This window comes from Gambusia affinis, linkage group LG13 (assembly GCF_019740435.1).
Source record: "Gambusia affinis linkage group LG13, SWU_Gaff_1.0, whole genome shotgun sequence".
NCBI classification, from domain to species: domain Eukaryota; kingdom Metazoa; phylum Chordata; class Actinopteri; order Cyprinodontiformes; family Poeciliidae; genus Gambusia; species Gambusia affinis.
This window is the reverse complement of record NC_057880.1, coordinates 15,453,121-15,473,905: the sequence shown is the minus strand read 5'-3', so window position 1 is coordinate 15,473,905 and position 20,785 is coordinate 15,453,121. Positions and strand designations below refer to the sequence as shown.

Sequence of the window (20,785 nt, the reverse complement as noted above, 5' to 3'; positions counted from 1 at the left end):
CAGTCCATTTACGGTGACTCACAGGCTGCTCTGTGTACATAAACATCCAGCATGTTAGTGGAGCTATAAGCTGATGGAAAAGAGCTGAAATGCAAACCTGACAAACGTTCCTCAATGTAAACCTCCAACAGTTTCTCTTTAAATCTTTCTGTGCTTGTTATTCTACTGTCACAATGTAAAGTGACAGTGTTAACAGAACCCTCAATGTGTCCCTCTGAGATTTGCACCCTGCCCTTGTACACCTTATAAATCTGCAAACCCCCTGCACACAAACTGCTGGGAGTTGCAAACAAAAGAAAAGAAAGCATAAAGTTCAGACTAACATCTTTGTTAGGCAGTAAATCCTGTGAGCCTGGTGTGGTCTGTCACCTAAGCTTAACCTGAGGAAATTTGCCTAAATTATGATGTGATGAAAACACAACCAATTCATAAATATTATCTCCTCCTCACAGGAGATAAAGGTTGGTGAGTACTGGCTGGCAATATGAAAGATGGAGGTTTATATCCACTGGTTTACATACATTCCTCCTTGCAACTCAACCAAACAGTAACAACATTGTGTGAAGGGATTCATTTGCTATTTCTGATCATAGGTGATTTATCTCAAACTGGATAGTTTATTTAAGTTTATGTATCTCTAAGACATCTTTTGATAACCTGATCTCTTCAGCACTGCAAACTCCTCCACAAATTAAACTCCCACATCTTGCTATGACACACATTTTATGTAGTTCAGTATTTTTTAAAATCTAAATCCCCCCCAGCTTCTCTGGAGAAATTCCACTGAGGGCAACCCACATCGAGTAGCACTTTCTAATCCAAGTGCGACAGCAAAATACCCCTATATAGCTCTGTTTGCTTACACAGATAATGCAATTTGTAAAGATAACTTTACTGTGCTCAAGCAACCTACTCCAAAGCAAGGAAGATATTTTTAATTAAGTCTTTTATTTATTGTTGTAAGAAACTGGAAATAAACTTCCTCTCAGAATGCAAATACTTGGCAATATTTAAATTTGCAACATGCATGGTCTGCAAGAAGTGAACATTTTTAAAAAAATGTATTTGCAGAGGAACTTTTTTTTTCTTAGTGTTTGCAGTGCATTTTCAAGGTGTGGCCAGGACAATGTGGGTTGATCAATTAATCTTCTTCCAAAGCTGTTTATATGTAACATAGATAAATGCACAACACCTCAAACAATTTCTCATCCTACATTTTCTATTGTTTCACCAAAAGGTTTGCAACCAATTCTATTTAGAAGCCCTCTAAACGTAAATCCACACCACATTCCATCAGTTTTTACCACATTTGTTGTGAGTTGATAACCTTGCTATGCTTTATTTAACTCACCTGTGCTTTTCATTATTCAGCATATTTAGCCACATACACCAATTTCCATTTCAAGTCCCTGGGAGGTCAGTGGTGTGAAACAACATTACAGCATTTAATCCCATAATTTGTCTAATTACAACATAATAGATTAAAGAGTCACAGAAGAGAAAATTAGAAACACATAATAAATCTATACAGATATTATTTGTTACCACGAACAAATTAACGACTTTATAAAACTGTAAAATAGTAAAACAAGTAACAAACTTTTAAATAAATAAAGCATACACTTCCAGCTCAATTTCCCTTCCACTAAGATTCGCACAGAGCCACTTGTTTAAGTTTATGGTTTAAGATTTAGCAGGGTCATCTTTAACTAAAATAAGCTGTTTTATGGCGCCATCTAGAGGCCAAGTGGTATAAAAGCTGTAAAAAAAAAGTTTTTATATCTGGCTTTCAAGTTCACCTTGCAAGCCAATGCAAGTTGGGGTATAAATGCTCATAAAAAAGCAGAAGACTATACCTTCCTTTCATTCGAAGAAATTGTCTTCAAATTAACACCTTATGTTAAATGTTGCATATTTAAAATAAACAGCAAAACACTGGTCGAACCATATTTTTATCCGGATCTGTGGGGGTATTTGGCATGATCTATAACACATCAAGAATTTTATTTTTCTTCATTTATTATCCACTGTAAGCATATTGGACTTATGCACCTAATGCTTTGCAGTTTTACAACAGATCACAAAAGTCACAGTTTGATTGAAACGTACTGTGACGTTTAAAAAAACAAAAAAAAAAACAAAAAAAAAAAAAAAAACAAAGCCAGTCGCAATATGGCAGTCACGATGACGTACCATCGACGCTCCTGGGACGTCTGTCTATGCAAGGGAGGTTTGAGGAAGCAAAAAAAAAAAAAAAGAAAGCTTTGAGGAAGCCTAGCAAGCAACATGACATAATACGAGCTGGTGATGTTTTGTAACTACATGTCTTGTGAGTGACATTTTAAATTGTTGCTTAGTTACTGTATTTAACGTACCGACGTTATTACAGACAGTTCTGATGTTTTATTTATCCTGGAATTTATGATTAGCTAACTGACGCTGAAGAGCAGATTAGCGATTTTAGCCGAACAGCTGATGATGTGTTCCGCTCTCTGTTAGCTTAGCCGGCTAGCACATATGCACTGCCACATAAACAATAGAAGATCGTGCAATGATCTGACGTTTATTACTCTTTTATATCCGCACTGTAACTTCATAAGTTGTTCAGTTCTCTATTATACAATGTGGTTAGTACCGGTTTTATTAAAGTTGATCAATCTTTATGTATTAGTGATCCTTAGTAATTGATATATCTCTAAAGCAGGTCATGTATGGTATGGAAAGCTAACGTATAGTGCTGCTAACTGTGAACTAATAGTGTAATATACAGACCAACACTGATTTTCTTCAGTTTTATTGTTCATAGATACTTGAAGGAACATGTTGTTTAAAATTAGGAACGTATTTTCACATCCTAATTGCTCTGTTTGCAGCTTCAACATCATGCCTATAGAAGCTCCAGAGCCCCAGGCGTCCTCCTCCTTCTCCAGCCCGGTTAGTGCTGCTCTCACTCCAGGAAGTTTGGAGGAGGATGGATCTGCAAGAGGACCTGCAGTCTGTACTTTCCCTGAGAACGGTCATGGTTCTGAGGCAGCTCCAGCCTACCCTGCCAACACTGGACCTGGGGAGGGTAACAGTGGTAAGCTATGCTATGTGTTGGCAGAAATAACTGATGTAAGAAAAAGAAAATCTCAAAACTGGATTCAATTAATCTACTGATATGATATGTGTGGCACGTCTAGCTGGCAAGCGGTCAGGGACCTTGCTGCAGATCGACCGTCAGCGTATCCAAGTGGCATCTGCCAGCTCCGGAGCAGATGAGCTGCAAGGCCTTGGTGTGTTTGTGTATGATCAGGATGTCCTTGAGCAAGGTGTTCTGCAGCAAGTGGATGAGGCAATCCATGAAGCGAGTCAGGCTGCGGCGAAAGCTGAGGCTGAGAAAGAGTATCAGTCTGTGCTAGATGATGTCAGGTGAGGAACACTGTTCGTAAATGTTTTGATTTGGTTCTTTGCAATGTGTTTACCGTATGTTTTAATGAAGTGTTTTATTGAAAATTTCCTAAGAAAACAACTGTTATCTCTGTGTTTAGTGACCAATATGCTAAAAAATATGGTCATATAAAGGAAAACCCTTGTGTGTTGTGAAAGTATGAAGACTTATTAAAATTTTTTCAAACTCTGGGTATTTGTGGAAAAAAAATCTGTGAAAATATGTGTCTATGTGTTAGTGTGTGTCCTATTGTCTAAATAGTTGTATTCTTCTATCCATTTACTTGTTTGTCCATCCATTTATCTGTTGTCCATCCATCCATCTAAATTTCAGACTGGAAATTTATGGAATTTTTACCTGGATAGAAACCTTGGTTTCTGTTTGTCAGTTTAAAAAAAAAAAAAATTTTTATTTTTAAGCAACAATTAAGTCAGTAATTTACCAATAAAGCTTATTCTGCTTTGCTCGTGTGTCTTGCAGGTCTGTTACATCATCTTTAAAACACATCAACAAGATTATTGAGCAGCTGTCTCCCTATGCAGCCTCCAGCAAGGATATCAGCAGAAAAATTGAGTCTGTAAAACGACAAAAAGAAAATAAAGTAAACCTAAATTGTTTACATTCCATGCCAAATAACTGATCAATAAAAACAGTGACACTAATTGCACAAAAAATGTGTTTCAGGAGAAACAGCTGAAAAAAGTAAGAGCGAAACAGAAGCGACTTCAGGCCATACTGGGAGGAGAGGACATTCAGAGAGTGGAAGCTGAGTTGTTGGCAGAAGATGATGGAGAAGAAGGTGATGTGTTTTATGTTTTTACATTTTGCTGCTTTCACATGTACTTTCTAAGCAATGTGTACACTGCTGAGAGATGTTTTAGGGGATTTTTTAAAATATTTTGACACAAATATCTCAAATATTTCCAAGTAGGCAGAAATTATTTTTATGTAATTAAGTTCAGATGGTTTTATATATGGAAAACAAAAACTATCTGAAAGGACTAGCTTAAAAAATTATTCATAGCTGAAAATTAGTGCCCTTAAAGCACAAAAGAAGGTTGCCTAATCACAATATATGATTCCCATTTTCTCCAGATTTACTGTTTTTATAGATGTTTCGCTTTACTTGGGAGAGAGAAAATAACATAAACCTTGTTTGGGGGGAAAAAAGAAATCAGATATTGGGCTTTATTTAGTTTTTATTGTCGCTATGATGTTGAATTTTTACCTGTGGTTTGTTTCCAGTCAGTTGTGTCATCACACATTTGCAGAGGATTTTGGATCTTGTTTGTTGCTGCCTATTAGGTGTGATGGAGATAAAAGATTTGCTCTAACATGAAAACAGAGCAACAGTTATGTAATGCAATAAAACTGTTATACACTGTAGCTGGTGAGGCTCAGTGGCAAACAATTAACACATTTAGTTAGTTAAATAAATTAACGCCCCACTTTGCTAAAGGCAGTTTCTAGAAAAAGTCCTTTTTATAATCTTTTCTATTGTTACTGTTATTTATGTTTGCACTGTTAAGTGTCATTCAGTTTACTGGTTGAAAACTGTCATAGAGTTTACTGTTTGTTTTCCTCATGGTAAAATTTGGACAGTGTGTGCGCTTTGCAGACACATGGCATCAAGAGACAATATGGGAAGAAAAAAACTTGTGTCTTTAGGTTGTGTTCTGTTGGGAAACTTTGAAACTTTTACATCCATGTGGATTTTAACTTGAAAAGTACCACCTACCTAAGCAAACCTTTTGCACCCTTTCTTGGAAATCATATTCAGAAATGACTGTTGTCTCTCTTGTTTGGATAATTTTTCATGCCTCAAAGCAAAACACGGTTCAGGGATGGTTTGAGCAGTATGACAAAAAGTTTGAGGTGTCAATATATTCTCTGAATTGTGACCCAACAAGCAAGTCCGATCTGCCTGGCAACTTACAGGAACACAAAGGGCTGGCTAACATATTGGTTTCAGATACCAAAAGCATACCATAGGAGTTTAATATCAATGTTTATAACTCTACATTTTTGTGTGTTTTATCAGAATCTGGACCATCCACGCTGGGCAGCATGCTCATGCCGGCACAGGAGACCGAATGGGAGGAACTCATCCGGAAAGGTCACATGACTCCTTTCGGTACCCGAATCCCACAGAAGGAGGTAAAGAAGGAGCCTCGTAAACTGATGCTGGCTGAGAACTCTGCGTTTGACGAGTACCTCGCGGACCAGGCCAAGTTGGCCACAGAGCGGAGGAAAGTACCTCTTCTTAAGAAGAAGAAAAGTTCTGCACTCCACCTTTATGAGAGGACCAAAACAGGAAAAACCGTCTCCTCATCCAAGGACAAAAAACTGAAGAAGCGCATGCGAAAGCTGCAGATAAATGCTTTGAAAACCCATCCTAAGGCTCGACCCAAGGCTGAGCCAAAACTTCCTAAGCCGCGGCGGAAACGACACACAGAGGGAGAGCAGACAGACAGCGAGGGGTCAGAGTACCTGCCCAGTGATGAGGGACTGAACTTGGACCAGGAGGAGAGGGAAGCCATGGAGGAGGGCTTTGGGGATAGCAATGAGGATGACGAGTATGAACTAAAACAGTACAAGAAGAAAACTGTGGCGACAGGAAGGAAGAAAATGAAGAAAAACGACAGTGAGGATGAATACTCCCCTGAGAGTTCAGACGACGATGACGACGACAATAACCGGGGTAGATCAAAAAAATATAAAGACGACGGGGATGTGGACTACTACAGGCAGCGAATAAGGTAAGATTAGTTCTCTCAAATTACGAGTGTATGCAGAGGTTAAAAAAAAGTTTTTTAATCAGCTACTCTTATGTATCAAGTCACATTTGTAAATTCTCAACCAGGAAAAGATTTAGACTTTTTTTGTTTTTTTGCATCAAATTTGAGATGGCAATTGTGTAAATAGGCTATTGTTCTTGACTTTATTTAAGGTGAAAAGCAGTTGGTTTTGCTGGCTCTGTAGTGCAGAGAGAGAGAGAGAGAGTTAATCCCAGATGAGATTGGCAGCTGTTTCTTGACTAAGCAAATTCACTCTCGGTTCTTCTCTTCACTCTCTGCTCTTGCAGTGGCCTAATTATCCTTCTGCACATGGTTTTATGCTCTCATTCACCCTGATGCTCAAATAAATGGAAGAGCGGCCCTAATGAGATTTCATATTTATAGCTGCCAAATAAATTGTGTTGGCACATGTATTTTTTCTCGACTCCCAGCAACTAAATGTCAATGCAAATGGGCAGACATGTCATGGTGGTGAGGATGGGCTCATGTGAAGAATGATATTATTACAGTGGGCTGGATTTCTGGTTGGGTTGCAGGGGGTGAAGCGGGGTGGGGGCAGAAAAGTGTAATTAACTGAACCAATGCTTAGTCTTGACTTAATTAGAGAGTGTGGTCTCCCAGGCCCAGCTAAAGGACCGGTTTTGTAACAGGGTGACAGGACTGGGCCCAAATGAAGATGGATTCTTATCCTGCATACCTCACACCTTTCTGGGGAACTCACACTGCTAATTGTCTGTATCAATCTTCATTTGCTGGATGACGACTGTGCCTTTAACTGCCCTCTCCCCTGCACTGTTAAGACTCTCCTCTTTAAAATAACTTATTTTGTTGCAAAATCTCCACTGTGCTCAGCGTAAGTATTTACGGCCCCACTAACAAATGAAAACATCCACATATCTGTAAAAAAGCAATACATTTTTTAAAGTGCGTTGCAAATTCCGAAATAAATACAATTGCTGCTATATGTAAACTGATTTAGTGTGCAGACATGCTCATTATTGATTTCCGTGTTTTAGGAAATGGAAGCGACAGCGGATTCGAGAACGAGAGGAGAAGCGAGAAAGAGGGGAGGAGCTTACAGACGACAGTGACGCAGAGTTTGACGAAGGCTTCAAAGTTCCTGGTTTCCTCTGGAAAAAACTGTACAAGTAGGTTCAGTGTGAACATTTACAATTAGGAAGATCAGAAGGTATCCACAAATGCTTACACACTATATATCAACTAATATTACCAGTGTACTTTGTCATAGAGTTTTCCCACTGTTTTGGTTGTCCTTTATAAGACGATAATAAACAGGAATATTTTGATAACTTGGAAAGAAACAAACGGGTTCATTGATAATCTATTAGTGGTTACGAAAAAAGAAGAAAAATCTGTCGGGAGAATGTGTGCGTTTTTGTCAGCCAACTCCTTAACATCTGTTAACTCGGATGTGTTTGGTCCCTGCAACATATTAATAACATCTCTAGGTACCAGCAGACCGGTGTGCGGTGGATGTGGGAACTCCACTGTCAGCAGGCAGGAGGCATCCTGGGAGACGAGATGGGATTGGGCAAAACCATCCAGGTCATCAGCTTTCTGGCAGGACTAAGCTACAGTAAACTGAGGACTAGAGGGTCCAACTACAGGTACACGCATATATATACACACACACTTGCACAAATAAACTGTGTCCAGAGACTGTGTGTCTGTATGGTATGAATATTTGATCAGGAGGATTTCTGCTTGAGAGTGTTCGTCTGAATTATTAAACGTGTTTCAATTATCAGACTCCTCACTTTCTTACTGCAGACATAAGAGAAAACACTTACGCTCTGCCTGTGTGTGTTTGAAGAAGACTGTTAGCGGCTTCATGGCTTCCTAAAATGAACCTTTTGACTTGTGAAATGTAGGCGGGGCAGGCGCGGGACGGCTAATCAGCCACAGAGAGCGCGGCATAGTGTTGGAGATAATCGGGTTTTGCTGCACAAATGACACTTTGTGCATTCGATGGGTGGAGTCTCCCAGATGGTCAATACTGTGTCTACTATAGACGCCCACAAATTGATTGTTTGCAAACTCAATTATGGCCCAGTATCAATAGCTTCCACCAGTCAGAGGCTCATACCAGCCCATTAGTACATGTTGGTGTGTGTTTGACAATGGTATTGTAAATCTTTGCAGAAGAGCTGAGGATGTGTACCATTAATTCCTTTGATTCTTAAGTTAGAGATACAGTTGCAGGAAAACTTTGTGTTGTTTCTTTAAGAAGTATGAAGTTGCACGCAAACCGAGCTCATTTTCCGCTTTTCATTTGCCTCTCTATCACCAGTCTGGGCTGAAACATTTCTCTCTCGTGCTTGGTTCCAGATACGTCGGTTTAGGTCCAACGCTGATCGTGTGCCCGGCCACTGTGATGCACCAGTGGGTGAAGGAGTTCCACACCTGGTGGCCTCCTTTCAGAGTGGCGGTCCTGCATGAAACCGGCTCTTTCACCAGCAGCAAGGTAATGTTTTTATTTGTGTGTACTGGTGTCCATGTTTTAGCTTAAAGTGTTTAATGTCCTCTGGGAGGCACTAGAGGTCTGTATGTAGAGAGTTTGCTCATCATTTGCAGCATAGAAAAAAAATATATATATATATATATGTTTTTTTTAAATTTCTACGCTGCAGGAAAAGTTGATTCCAGAGATAGCAGCGGGTCATGGCATCCTGATCACATCATATTCAGCAGTGAGAAATTTGCAAGACATCTTACAGCGCTATGACTGGCACTATGTTATACTGGATGAGGGCCACAAGATCAGGAACCCAAATGCTGGTGTGACCGTCGCCTGCAAACAGGTATCACTCACTCTCACACACACACGTACACACTAATGAGCATGCACACAGTTCAGTAAGGTTCCATCTTTTATAGGTAGTAGGTAATGTACTGAAGTTTCTTCCTTGCAGTATAAATAAGTTTTCAGTGTGAAAAGAGGAAGCCATCATGAGAATGTTGAAAGGCAACCTAGATTAGGTGAAAAATATTTCAAAGACTTTCATTTTACACAAATAATCAAAATATATCAAATTGTGACCAAGCTTTGTCTGAATTAGAGTCTCATTCTGCCAGAACGCATCTTAACACACTGACTAAACAGAGTGGTAGCACTCCACCAATCGGCAAACTCACTAGTCATCACAATGAGATGTTTTTAAGAATAAAATAGATTTCAATTTAATTTATCTTTATTTGCTTTAATTAAAGTGAAAGTAAAAGAGAGAGAAAAAAGACAAAAGTGGGACCACTGTGTTGTCGATGAGGCGTTGCTCTTTTTAAAGCATTAACAGATCAGTGATGTGAGACAATAAGAAGCCTTGAGGAGTTTCCTGCCATTAATTGTGTCGTTAATATGTGGACTCATATTCTTGCTTTCTTCCCTGTAGTTTCGCACTCCTCACAGATTCATTCTGTCCGGCTCACCGATGCAGAACAACTTGAAGGAGCTGTGGTCTCTGTTTGACTTCGTCTTCCCTGGCAAACTAGGGACACTTCCTGTCTTCATGGAGCAGTTTTCTGTGCCAATAACTATGGGAGGATACAGCAACGCATCACCTGTCCAGGTACATCACCCTGCTGTATGATGAAGGTGGTCTGTCAGGCGTTTAATCCCTTTTAACTTGATGACAAGGAGAGGTGGCAAGCAAACTCACATGAAGGCATTTCTGCACACTTGTGCGTGGCTGGACTGAAGCCCGTCAGAAGGAAGGAGAGTGGAGCAACAGAGCTATTAAGCCTGGATAATGTAGGTCTGTGCAAAGGAACTTGAGTCCTTCCCTAATGTGTGAGAGTGGAAGAGGATAAAGTAAAGAGCCAGCGAGCTAAATTGTAGCTCTTTGTCATTAGCGTCTAATCGTTAATAACCCACTGACTGTATAGATTTAATTATTTAAGATGGCTATTGATGCTTCTTCCGCTGTCGATAATAAAAACCTTTACTAATTATTAATGTTATTAAATGGTCAGAGAGGGCAAAGCTCTGCTGCTTTATCCTAATCTTGAAAGTAGCAGAGCAGCAGAGCAGCCGCTCGATGCCACATTAAAAGCACGTATGTACAGACAGATGTGAGTGAAAACATACATGTTTGGGGCTGGACTTGATGAGTGTGTGGAAATTGGATCCATTATCGGAGCATGTTGCTTGCAGCCCCGTGTGGCTCCACTCAGCAGCTTGTGCTGAGATCGCTGGATCCTCTACTGCCCTCCTCTGATTCTTTCCCTCTCTGACCTCCATTTAGCTCCGGATCCCTCCTTTTTATTTTCCCCTCCAGCATCGCCACTGGTGTCTTTGATCCTTCTCAAGGCCCCCCAGTGAGTTAATGTTTAAAAGGCTAACTGGCTTTTAGCGCTAGCTTTAGATAAAGTGTAGCAGAACGTTTACAGCGGGGGTTCCTGGGGATGGAACCAGGTGCTCCCCCTCTGTTTCCAATAAAGCTGATCAGTCCCAAGGATGAAAGAGGAAGGCGCGAGTCCCCTGAGAGTGGAAGTGTTCTGGTCAATGTTTACTGGCCGTCCTGAGAGGGACGGCAACGCGAGGGACAAAACGAGACAATCAAGCCACTCAAACCGTGAAGTCTGAAACGCTTTGAAGTGTGTGTTCATCTCTGAGATTTGCCGGTTGTAATTTTTGTAGGTCCAGACGGCGTTCAAGTGTGCATGTGTGTTGAGGGACACAATAAATCCTTACCTGCTCAGGAGAATGAAGGACGACGTCAAGGCCAACCTCTCCTTGCCTGACAAAAACGAACAGGTACACCTCAAACCTAAATCCTCTCCACTTTGTCGCTGTTTTTCTGTTTCCAGTCTTTGAGCGTCTGATGACCTTGTATGGCTCCTGTCAGGTGAAGCCAGCTAATAAAGTCCCTGTAAAGTAAAAGGGGCTGGTATTCATTAAAGTGGCTGGTCTCTGGTCTGTCCTCGTGGCTGATGCTGCTTGACTGCTCAGTCCACTTCAGCTCATTAAATCAGTCCCACAGGAAGGTGTTTTCTTCAACAACAACAACAAAAAAATAACAAAATCACATTGCTCCCACTAATTTCTCCTTTCACTCACTTCACTTCATCAGGGGCCTTTAAAGTGGACATTCACTGCCCGTTACTCTGTCCTGATATGTTTGTGTCTGCAGGTGCTGTTCTGCAGGTTAACAGAGGAGCAGCGGCAGGTTTATCAAAGCTTCTTAGATTCCAAAGAGGTCTACCAAATACTAAATGGTGACATGCAGGTAAGTCTCATTTAAACTCACAAAATATCACATATCATAATTCTGGTTTTTCCTTTTAATTCTTTTTTTTTTTTTTTTTTTTTTTTAACACAAAAGTCTTATTCGGGATATATGTTGCTTTCTCCTTAAATCTCTAATCTTGTAAATTTAACTTTTAAGAGTTAAACATCTTCTTCTTTATTTTTTGCTGGAATTAATCATCAAGTATGAACATTTCATCACTTGACTGAATACCAAACAACATAAACAAAATGAGAAATTAGGAAAAAGAAAGAAATAAATGTAACACGAATGGATTAAAACACAAAATGGATAACAGATATAAAATGAGTGGAGCTTTGAAAATCACCTGGGGCCTTTAGTTTTCGCACTAAAACTTGGCATACGGGAAAAATTCTGAAAAGTGCGGCGCACAAAAAATTCAGATGTATAAAGCCGCTGCGCACTTTTCCTTTATAAATCCCGATTTGCGGGAAATTGAATGCAGCTGCTGGTCCGCCCTGTCGCCACCCATAAATACATATGTAAATTAGTATAAATACCCGGAAGTCTGCCAACACATGAAGCAATAACCATGGCAACGTCCTTGTTTGAAGCAGTATAAGTATTAATAATAATAATAATTATATATTTTATTTAAAAGGTGCTTTCAGGACACATAAGGTCACCTCACAAAAATAAAAATAATACATTTTAAAGAAAAAAAAATCTAAATAAAACAATAAAGGATTGTGCAAATGCCTGTTTGAGCAGTAGTGCTTTCAGACAGCATGTCAGTCATTTGAGTGGGAATGTGGACGTTTATTCTAACTAGTGGAATCATGTGCATAAGTTGTACATTTCCAGAATAGAGATGCTTTCTGTCCAGAAAGGCACATTGAAGGATGACTGCAGCTGGACCAGTACCAGTAAAGCACGGCTCCTTCTTTAAGTTTTGCTCAGAGAACCAGGATGATCAGTATGGGCAATCTAAACGCTAATAAACCATCATCAACATTTCCCGGCAGATCAATATGATCTCTTTCTTTCTTTCTTTTTTCTGATATCTTGGGTTCTGAGGTTTTTGGATTCATAATTAAACCGAAACCCATGGAGAATAGCAGCATTGAGGAAATTAAATGAAAAATCTACATGAATCTTACTTCTGAAACATCCTGACCTGTATATTTTAATAAATGAAATCCAAGCTCCCATTTGTCACAACTGACCAACTGGACGTGGTTGAAGAGCCATGGGTGACCAGATTGTTTGCACACACACACACACTCACCCACGCACTCCCATTGTAGACGTATTCAGTGGTCACTCTCAGTCCATTAACCACCATTACTAATGCAGTGACCACTGGGCCCTCATCATGAAACACAGCCTTTATTGTCTGTAAATAAATAATTTAATTCATTCCTGTTGACTAAAGTAAATGGGCTTATTTGTTTAAAAGCATAACACTGCACAACCTTAAAATGAACAGTTTCTTCTCCGTAGGTTTTCTCGGGTTTGATTGCGCTGCGTAAGATCTGCAACCACCCGGACCTTTTCTCCGGCGGGCCCCGAATCCTGAGGGGAATCCCAGAGGACCAGCTGACCGAGGAGGAACACTTCGGCTTTTGGAAACGCTCGGGCAAGCTGATGGTGGTTGAGTCGCTGCTGCGCCTCTGGTTCAAACAGGGCCACAGGGTCCTGCTCTTCACTCAGTCTAGACAGGTCAGGAAAGCAAACACAAATATTTCCTTCTTCTTGTAAAGAGAATAAGGCTTCCTAAAAGAATTTGATTTAGGTATCATGCCAAGTAAGGAGGAAGAAAGAGGGTGCTGAATAATATTTACATTTTCAGACTATTTCCTTTGAAAAGTCAGTCAGTCATTGCTTATTTTTGCATTTGTCTCTTTTTAAATCCTGACCACTGTAAACACTTTTGTCAAGAAGTTTTGTTTCTATCCAAAATTCTCTTGTTTGAAAAAGTACAAAATTTAGAAATTCAAAATATGTGAGAACCCTGCAGAATAAAGAGTTTATTTTTTGTTCTTATTAGATCGTGATGTCACATTTCCTGGCGTAAGTGTGTCTTAGAAAGAGGAAGTGTGTGCATGTGACAGAGGCCCCAGCTGTTGCAGTCAATACCAATGAGATTAAACCTCAGAGGGAACCTGAGACCCTCCCTGTCGGCATCTCTGTCCATGTAATATTAATCTGCTCTAATCCTTTTAGAGCTAATCCAGACCTCAAACCCTGCTCTCTGCCCCTCCCCGTCTTCTTCACCGTCTCCCTCATGTGCAGATGCTGGACATCTTGGAGGTGTTTGTGAGGGAGAAGGACTACTCGTACCTGAAAATGGACGGTACGACCGCGATTGCTTCCCGACAGCCGCTCATTGCTCGCTACAACGAGGTAAGGATTAACCTTCCCTAATGGCTCTGAGTGTTTCCCATGAAAATCCCCTCCTTAGGGACACAGTGCTGCAGTGGACCGCTGCTCCGCCTGAGGTGGAGACACTAATTGATGTGCAATCTGTTGTTCAGAGTGGAAATTCTTTAATCTGTGTGTGATTAGTGGAAACATCGCTTGGCGCACATGTTTATTTTTAAAGGTACTTTAGAACTGTAATGTGTTTTAATTATTGCTTAGTGCTCTAAAAGGATGCACTACTTTATTAGTGCATTCTTTTGCATGTTAAATGTTGTGATGAAATGTAATTTTTGCCAATGATTTTCACAATATATGTAAAAACTGTTGAAATGCTGCTTATTAACCACTGACATTTTACCCTGGAACCGCTTTGTTACAGGACAAATCCATTTTTATCTTCCTGCTGACCACTAAAGTTGGTGGTCTGGGAGTCAATCTGACTGGAGCCAACAGAGTTATCATTTATGACCCAGACTGGAACCCCAGCACCGACACACAGGTTGGACACTTGCATACTATAATTCAAATAAAACACTTATCAGCTGCATTATTGCTCTGGTGAGCCTATAGAGCCTCACTAGTGTAGCCATGCCTCTTAAACTTTGTCACAACAAACTATTTTCTTGAGAATGTATGTACATATTTTTAATTGGGAAATAAATGCAACTTCTGGTTAATGCTAGTTTGCCTTCAGACGTTATCTAATATGTAGTCTTCCTGTGTGTAATTAGTATAAATCCAGATCTTTGAAGGCATCAGAGCTCATTAGTGAACAAACAGCATCTTAAAGACCAAGGAACCCAGCAGACAGGTCAGGGGTCAAGATTTGGAGAAGTTTAAAGCAGATTTAGGTTTTAAAACCACATCCCACTTTGTGAACATCTGACAAGGAGTTTGAAAGATCTGCAAACATACCAAGACATGACTGTCCAGCAAAAGAAAAAGCCCTTATTATTGCCCTTAGTTCCATACCTAATCAGCCAGGAGGCCCGCGGTGACACTGCAGGAGCTGCAGGTATCCATTGCTCAGGTGTGTCAGCAGGAGAGCTAATCCGGCATGCTGTGTGGCAAACTACCACATGAAGAGGACGCAGCAAACATAGAATATGGTCCTCCAGTCAGAGGAGACCAAAGTGTAACTGTTTAGGAATTCATGCAAAACGTGATTTGTGCTCATTCAGGCACATAAGACGTGGTGGTGGCAGTATCATGCTGTGGGGACACTTTCATTCACCAGGAACAGGACATTTTGTTGGAGTTTATAGAAAGATGAATGGAGCTAAATGAATGGCAATCAGGAATAAAACCATGACATGCTGCAGAAAACTTGAGACTTGAGGTTCACCTTTCAGTGGTACAGCAACACTAAACAAATCCACAGAGCTGCAACTGAATGGTTTAGATCAAAGCTTATTCATGGCCCAGTTAAAGTCCAGACCTAAATCTGATTGAAAAGGTCACTGGTGCTGAATACAAATGAATGGAAACTTTTTTTATATAAAAGACAGATGGCATTTCTATCAGTGTTACATGATGCTGAGAGCAAACGTTTGGCCCTTGTTTCTATTTTACTTGTCTTTATTTTCGTCCAGATATTGATATTTACGTGTTTGTCTCTCTTACTGTAGCTGCTTCTCAATGCAGAGAATTTCCGTCTTTCATACTGACTGTCTTGCTTGATTCGCTGCGATGTGATCTGTTGTTCACAGGCTCGAGAACGAGCGTGGAGGATAGGTCAAAAGCAGCAGGTAACAATCTACAGGCTGCTGACTGCAGGGACCATTGAAGAGAAAATCTACCACCGGTGATTTAATACCTTCTTTAAACATGCATGTGATCACTCTGTTATATGAACATAATAGATTCCAGAAAGCCTGAGATTTTAACACATTTTTGTGTTTAGTTGTGTTCCCTTTGACCTCACAGATCCCCGTTTCTTACTGTTTACCTCAGCTCAGTTTTACTATTTGCACTGTCCCACTTCTCAGTAATTGAAACGCTTTCCTGCAATATTAAATGGCCAATTGAGGAGTCTGAAACTGTTGCTGTGTTTGGCTTGTGTCGGTGCGGAGCTCTTGGAAAAAAAGCAGATTGAAGAGCTGCAGGGATTCTATTTTGATACCTGCAGCAGTGAACTTATTTAATTTTCTCATCCATCAGCCAAACTACTCTGCGGTGACATGATCAAAATTGCCTGCTGAGTTAAAAAGGAAAAACTAATTAGATACAAGTGTCTAATTCTGTATTATATCTGTTGCCATCCAGGCAAATCTTCAAGCAATTTCTCACCAATCGCGTTCTGAAGGATCCCAAACAAAGACGGTTCTTCAAGTCTAATGACATCTACGAGCTTTTTACTTTGGCTGATCCCGACGGAACGCAGGGAACAGAGACCAGTGCCATATTCGCAGGTCTGTCTGTCTATTTTGTTACCAGAGAAACGTTTTATGGTGCTTTTTAATGTAAAAACTGTATGCTGGTACATTTAAATTTGTTTGAAGATAATCAAAAGAGTAATTTACTATAGTTATTCAACTGAAGAAATGCAAATTATGTATAAATTTAAAGTAGTGTTTTTTTGTCATGTGTTTATTACTGATCATTTTGATGATTGTGGCTTACAGACAATGAGAACCACAAAAATCAGTTTCTTAGAAACTTAAACTATAACATAAAAGTATACAAAAGGAAGAAAAGAATATACTCCATAAGTATTATAGAGTATATTCCTTCAGGACGTTTTTTGCATGAATTACTGCATCAAAGCTGGTGATTAGCTTGATGCTATGTGGAGATGTTAAGGAAGCCCAGGTTTTAGTAGCCGCCTCAATCTTCTCTGTATTGTTGTGTTTGGTATTTCTTATCTTCCTCTTGAAAATACTTCAGAGATTATCGGTGAGATTTAGGTCTCTGTCTGTTGGTCAGTGAATCACAGTGGCCATGATCTTTATTGGTACGTTTGACTGCAGGCTGGAGCCAAGCCCTGTTGGACAACGAAATCAATGTCTCCATAAAACTTGTCTACAGAGGGAAGAATGAAGTTGTCCAAAATGTTCTAGTAGATGGTGGCTCAGACTTTTGGACTTGAAAATACACAGTGGGCCAAGTCCAGCAGATGACATGACTAATAGAATAATAACATTTTCAGGGAAAGTACATTTTCAAAGCAATATTCATCAAAAGTTAAATAACACTTCAGATACGTCACCATACAATGTATCAATTTCACTTTTTGAGTTGAATTAGAAAAATAAATGAAGTGTTTGTAGATATTGTTTAATGGAGATGCACCTGTAACAATCTTCCGAACAAGATGCAAGAACAAACTTACCAAGTTAAGTTTTTGTCTTTAAACAGGCACTGGATCTGACGTCAAAGTACCCAAGAAACCTGACAGGTTAAAGTCCTCACCCTCCATCAACGGCATCAGCCATGATTATAGACCGTCTGCAGGAAAACAGAGAGAATCCGGTGCAGAGAACAGAAACTCATTATCATTAGGACACTCCAGCATATCTCCATCCAGTGGAAACTCTCAGGGTAAATCAAACATGCCAACAGACAGTCGGAGCGCAAACCAAGATGCAAAAAATATAGAGATGAGAAATTCTCCAAATATGCTTCTCGTAAGAGACGAGAATGATTCGGGTTTAGTTGAGAGAGCAAACAAAAGCCCAACCTCGACCAACTGCCACCAGCACAGAGACAAAGACAGAGGAAAGCACAGGGAAAAAAGAAAGCACTGTGACTCCAGGGGTACGGACAAACGCAGGCATAAAAGACGGAAGCACTCCCGGGATGCTCGGTTCGAAGGCCACCGCATCTCTCATCTGGTGAAGAAACGTGCTTTCAATAAACAAGAAAATGAAGAGACTTCGACAGAAGACCAGAAGAAATGCGACGATTACGTCTTGGCAAAGCTCTTTAGGAAATCCGGTAGGCTCAATGCACATCTGTAGTATTTGACCGGTATCTTATGTTTGGTTGGGTTACTCATCCTACTTGGCCTTCCTCAGGTATCCACAGTGTGATGCAACATGACAGCATCATGGAGTCATCCAACCCAGACTATGTTCTAGTGGAAGCAGAAGCCAACAGGGTGGCTAAAGATGCACTCAAAGCCCTTAAGATTTCTCGCCAGCAGTGCAGGTTGCCTTATAACAGACCTCCTCCTCCGCCTACTAAGTAAGTGTCCTCCTTTCTGCTGAGTTTACCAGGAGCTTTGCTTGTTCCATTCCAAACAAACATTATATTTTGCTTTTCTTATTTTTTATTTTTTTCTCAGAAAACGTTTTGGACAAAAGAAGAATTCGCTCTTAGTCACATCTTCTGCTCAGCCTGTCGCCACTTCTGTTAAATGCAAGGTAATAGCATCACGCGTTTCTGTACTTTGTCGATTTCAAATTTGTAAACTTATGTGTTCACTTCAATACTTCCTGTTTTTAGGATGCCGCTGTTGTGAAGAAGTCTATCTCAAAGAAGCCAACTACAGGCGCTCATTTTAGTGGGGAAGGAGCAGATGATGAGTCAAACTCAGCCCCGCTGTCCTCCGCTTCTCTGCTGGCCAAGATGAAAGCTCGAAACCACATCGCTAAGCCTTCCTCCCAGGGTGCCGCAGCAGCAGAGGAGGAGGAAGAAGGGGAGGTTGGCCCTGGAGCTCCAGGAACAAGCTCTCCTCCCTCTGTCCCCACTGAGCACGACGAGCTGCTGGTGGATCTGCGCAACTTTGTGGCCTTCCAGGCGAGTGTGGACGGAGAGGCCACCACGCAGGAGGTGCTGGAGTATTTCAAACCCAGATTGACCCAGAAACAGGCGCCCGTCTTCAGAGAGCTGCTCAGGAGCATCTGTGACTTCCACCGGACTTGCGGTCAGGAGGGCATCTGGAGGCTGAAGGAGAACTTTCGCTGAAGCAGAGAAATTTCTGTCAACTGCAGGGAAAAAAAAAAAAGAACTTCCAGCTATTAGCCTCTTATGACGAAGCTCATGTCTTTTCGTAAATGTTTTTATTTGTGAAATACTCACCAAACAGCGATGATAATATTATGACATCAATCAGGAATACAACATTTAAATGGTGCTTTAGGGACTCCTTCCAGGAAAGCCAGTTTACTGTCTGAAACTTAAGTTGCAGCGTTGTTGCACACGTCTCCATGAGTTTTGTTCATTTTAATCTGGTTGTCTGTGAATTCGTTTTTGTGTCATATTATCAAGCCATATTACCTCATATGCTGTCAGGTGAATTGTTTCTACTTAAACCACCTCACTTTTGTTAGATTTGTGATATTTTTCTATCAAGGTGAAAGTGTGCCACTTTATAAATATCACTGTACAGCAGATTTTGGTGAATTTTCTAATGACTGACTGATTCATCTGTCTGAATAAGCGGACCTTAAGTTGCTTCATGTGGGGAAAAAAAAAATTACCTGCCTTTTTGTAGGTAATGTGCAAAATACGGTAGTAAATTAGTCACTATATTTAACTTGAATTGAATCTCCTGTCTTTTCTTGCATATCTTTTGTGCAATAAACATCTGTAAGCTCATGTTTTTATATAAAAAAATATAAAAGGGGGGTCAGATTTTACTTGAATGTGTTCTTAACATTTGTAGTTACATTGAATTAGGGTAAGTAATGTTTTATGGTGACTATTTGGAAGAAGATGACACTGGAAAAAAGAAGAATTCTCACTTTAATCTCAGATTTTTTTACATTGCTTCTCAAAATTCTTAATCAAAACAAAAATCAGGAATCAGGTTAGAAACCTGGCTATCATGTCAGAATTTTATTTTGCTAACAACATGAAACGCAAGGACAAAATGCTCAACATGCTCATGGAAACATCGTTCTTCAGGCCTCCACTTTTTTGCACTGAAGCCCAAGCAGTAACAATCATAACGCATATCAATAGATGATTGTAGGTACTGAAATGTGTGGTTTTCTGTCAGACATTAATATACTCTACTGTGAGGTGACAACGTGTTTTGATTTTATTTCTGTTAAAACAACTGACTAGCATATGGAGCAGATTTCTGCTCAGGTTTGCAGTAAATAAGCCGATAACTTCCTTCTTTCAGAGCAATTTGCTCTTGAAATGATGCTGTCATGGTGTAATATAACAATTCCTTAGCCAGAACTACAACACAGAAAATGTATGCTGTAATTTGATTTATTTACTAGATTGTATCAGTCTGCCAAATGTCCTAGTTATAAAATGTTTGCACATTTAGCAAAAAAAAAGGTTGTTGAGTAAGCAGATTTGTATTCATTATTGATGAAGGCAAAGCAATGCTTTTATGAACTGTCTGTAGGACTGTAGTTTGATTGTTTCGTTTGGTTTTAGTGAGAATTGACTAGTGAATGTAATTAATTATTTTATTTATTTTTTTTTTTTTTACCAATTCATAAACTGTTGAATCATATTTGATTACAATCAGATGTCTGGGAGCTTCAGGGAGCAATCAGGGGTTTTTGCTAACCTGGCCCCGTGCATATCTCCTTTTAAAAGCTTAAAGAAATGTTGCACATTGTAAAAGTCAAGTGGAGAAAAAAAAGCAAGTGGTGCATAAATCTCAGCCATGACTAAATTGATTTTACAATAGACGATGAAAATCTCCAAATGTTCTTTGAGGCCTAATACTGAGATAATTATATTTCCATCTTAAGACCCTGTAGAAATCCTGTCATTTACCAGACATAAAAATTACCAAAAAAAATGACTGATAACTTTTTTTATGAGTGGTTGAGGTGTCCCCTAACCTAAAGCGCCCTGATCAGTGAGCCATATTCCACCTATGAAGATCAGCCTCTGGTTGTGCAGCATATCGGAAAACTGTAGAAATAATGATTTCTTGAGTTATCTGGGAAATTTCAGGTGCAAGTCCTAATTCAGGTCACGAAATCAGCAAG

At 40.0% G+C, this 20,785-nt stretch overlaps 1 protein-coding gene across 2 annotated transcripts; it reads left to right on the top strand.

Moving 5' to 3' along the window:
* The first annotated feature begins 2,210 nt into the window (after window positions 1-2,210).
* Window positions 2,211-19,450, top strand: ercc6 (excision repair cross-complementation group 6). 2 transcript variants are annotated; one of them, XM_044136048.1, is made up of 22 exons: window positions 2,211-2,329; window positions 2,874-3,079; window positions 3,183-3,411; window positions 3,911-4,031; window positions 4,115-4,229; window positions 5,472-6,189; window positions 7,245-7,376; window positions 7,698-7,856; window positions 8,578-8,713; window positions 8,880-9,050; window positions 9,639-9,815; window positions 10,886-11,002; window positions 11,379-11,474; window positions 12,960-13,178; window positions 13,752-13,862; window positions 14,260-14,379; window positions 15,590-15,684; window positions 16,146-16,291; window positions 17,238-17,816; window positions 17,897-18,065; window positions 18,166-18,244; window positions 18,327-19,450. In XM_044136048.1, exons 2-22 carry the CDS (start codon window positions 2,884-2,886, stop codon window positions 18,786-18,788), a joined length of 4,347 nt encoding a protein of 1,448 aa, XP_043991983.1. In that variant the 5' UTR covers window positions 2,211-2,329; window positions 2,874-2,883; the 3' UTR covers window positions 18,789-19,450. The 2 variants fall into 2 exon arrangements, with proteins under 2 accessions (XP_043991983.1, XP_043991982.1); XM_044136047.1 differs by lacking the exon at window positions 2,211-2,329 and adding an exon at window positions 2,425-2,627.
* The last annotated feature ends 1,335 nt before the right edge of the window (window positions 19,451-20,785 follow it).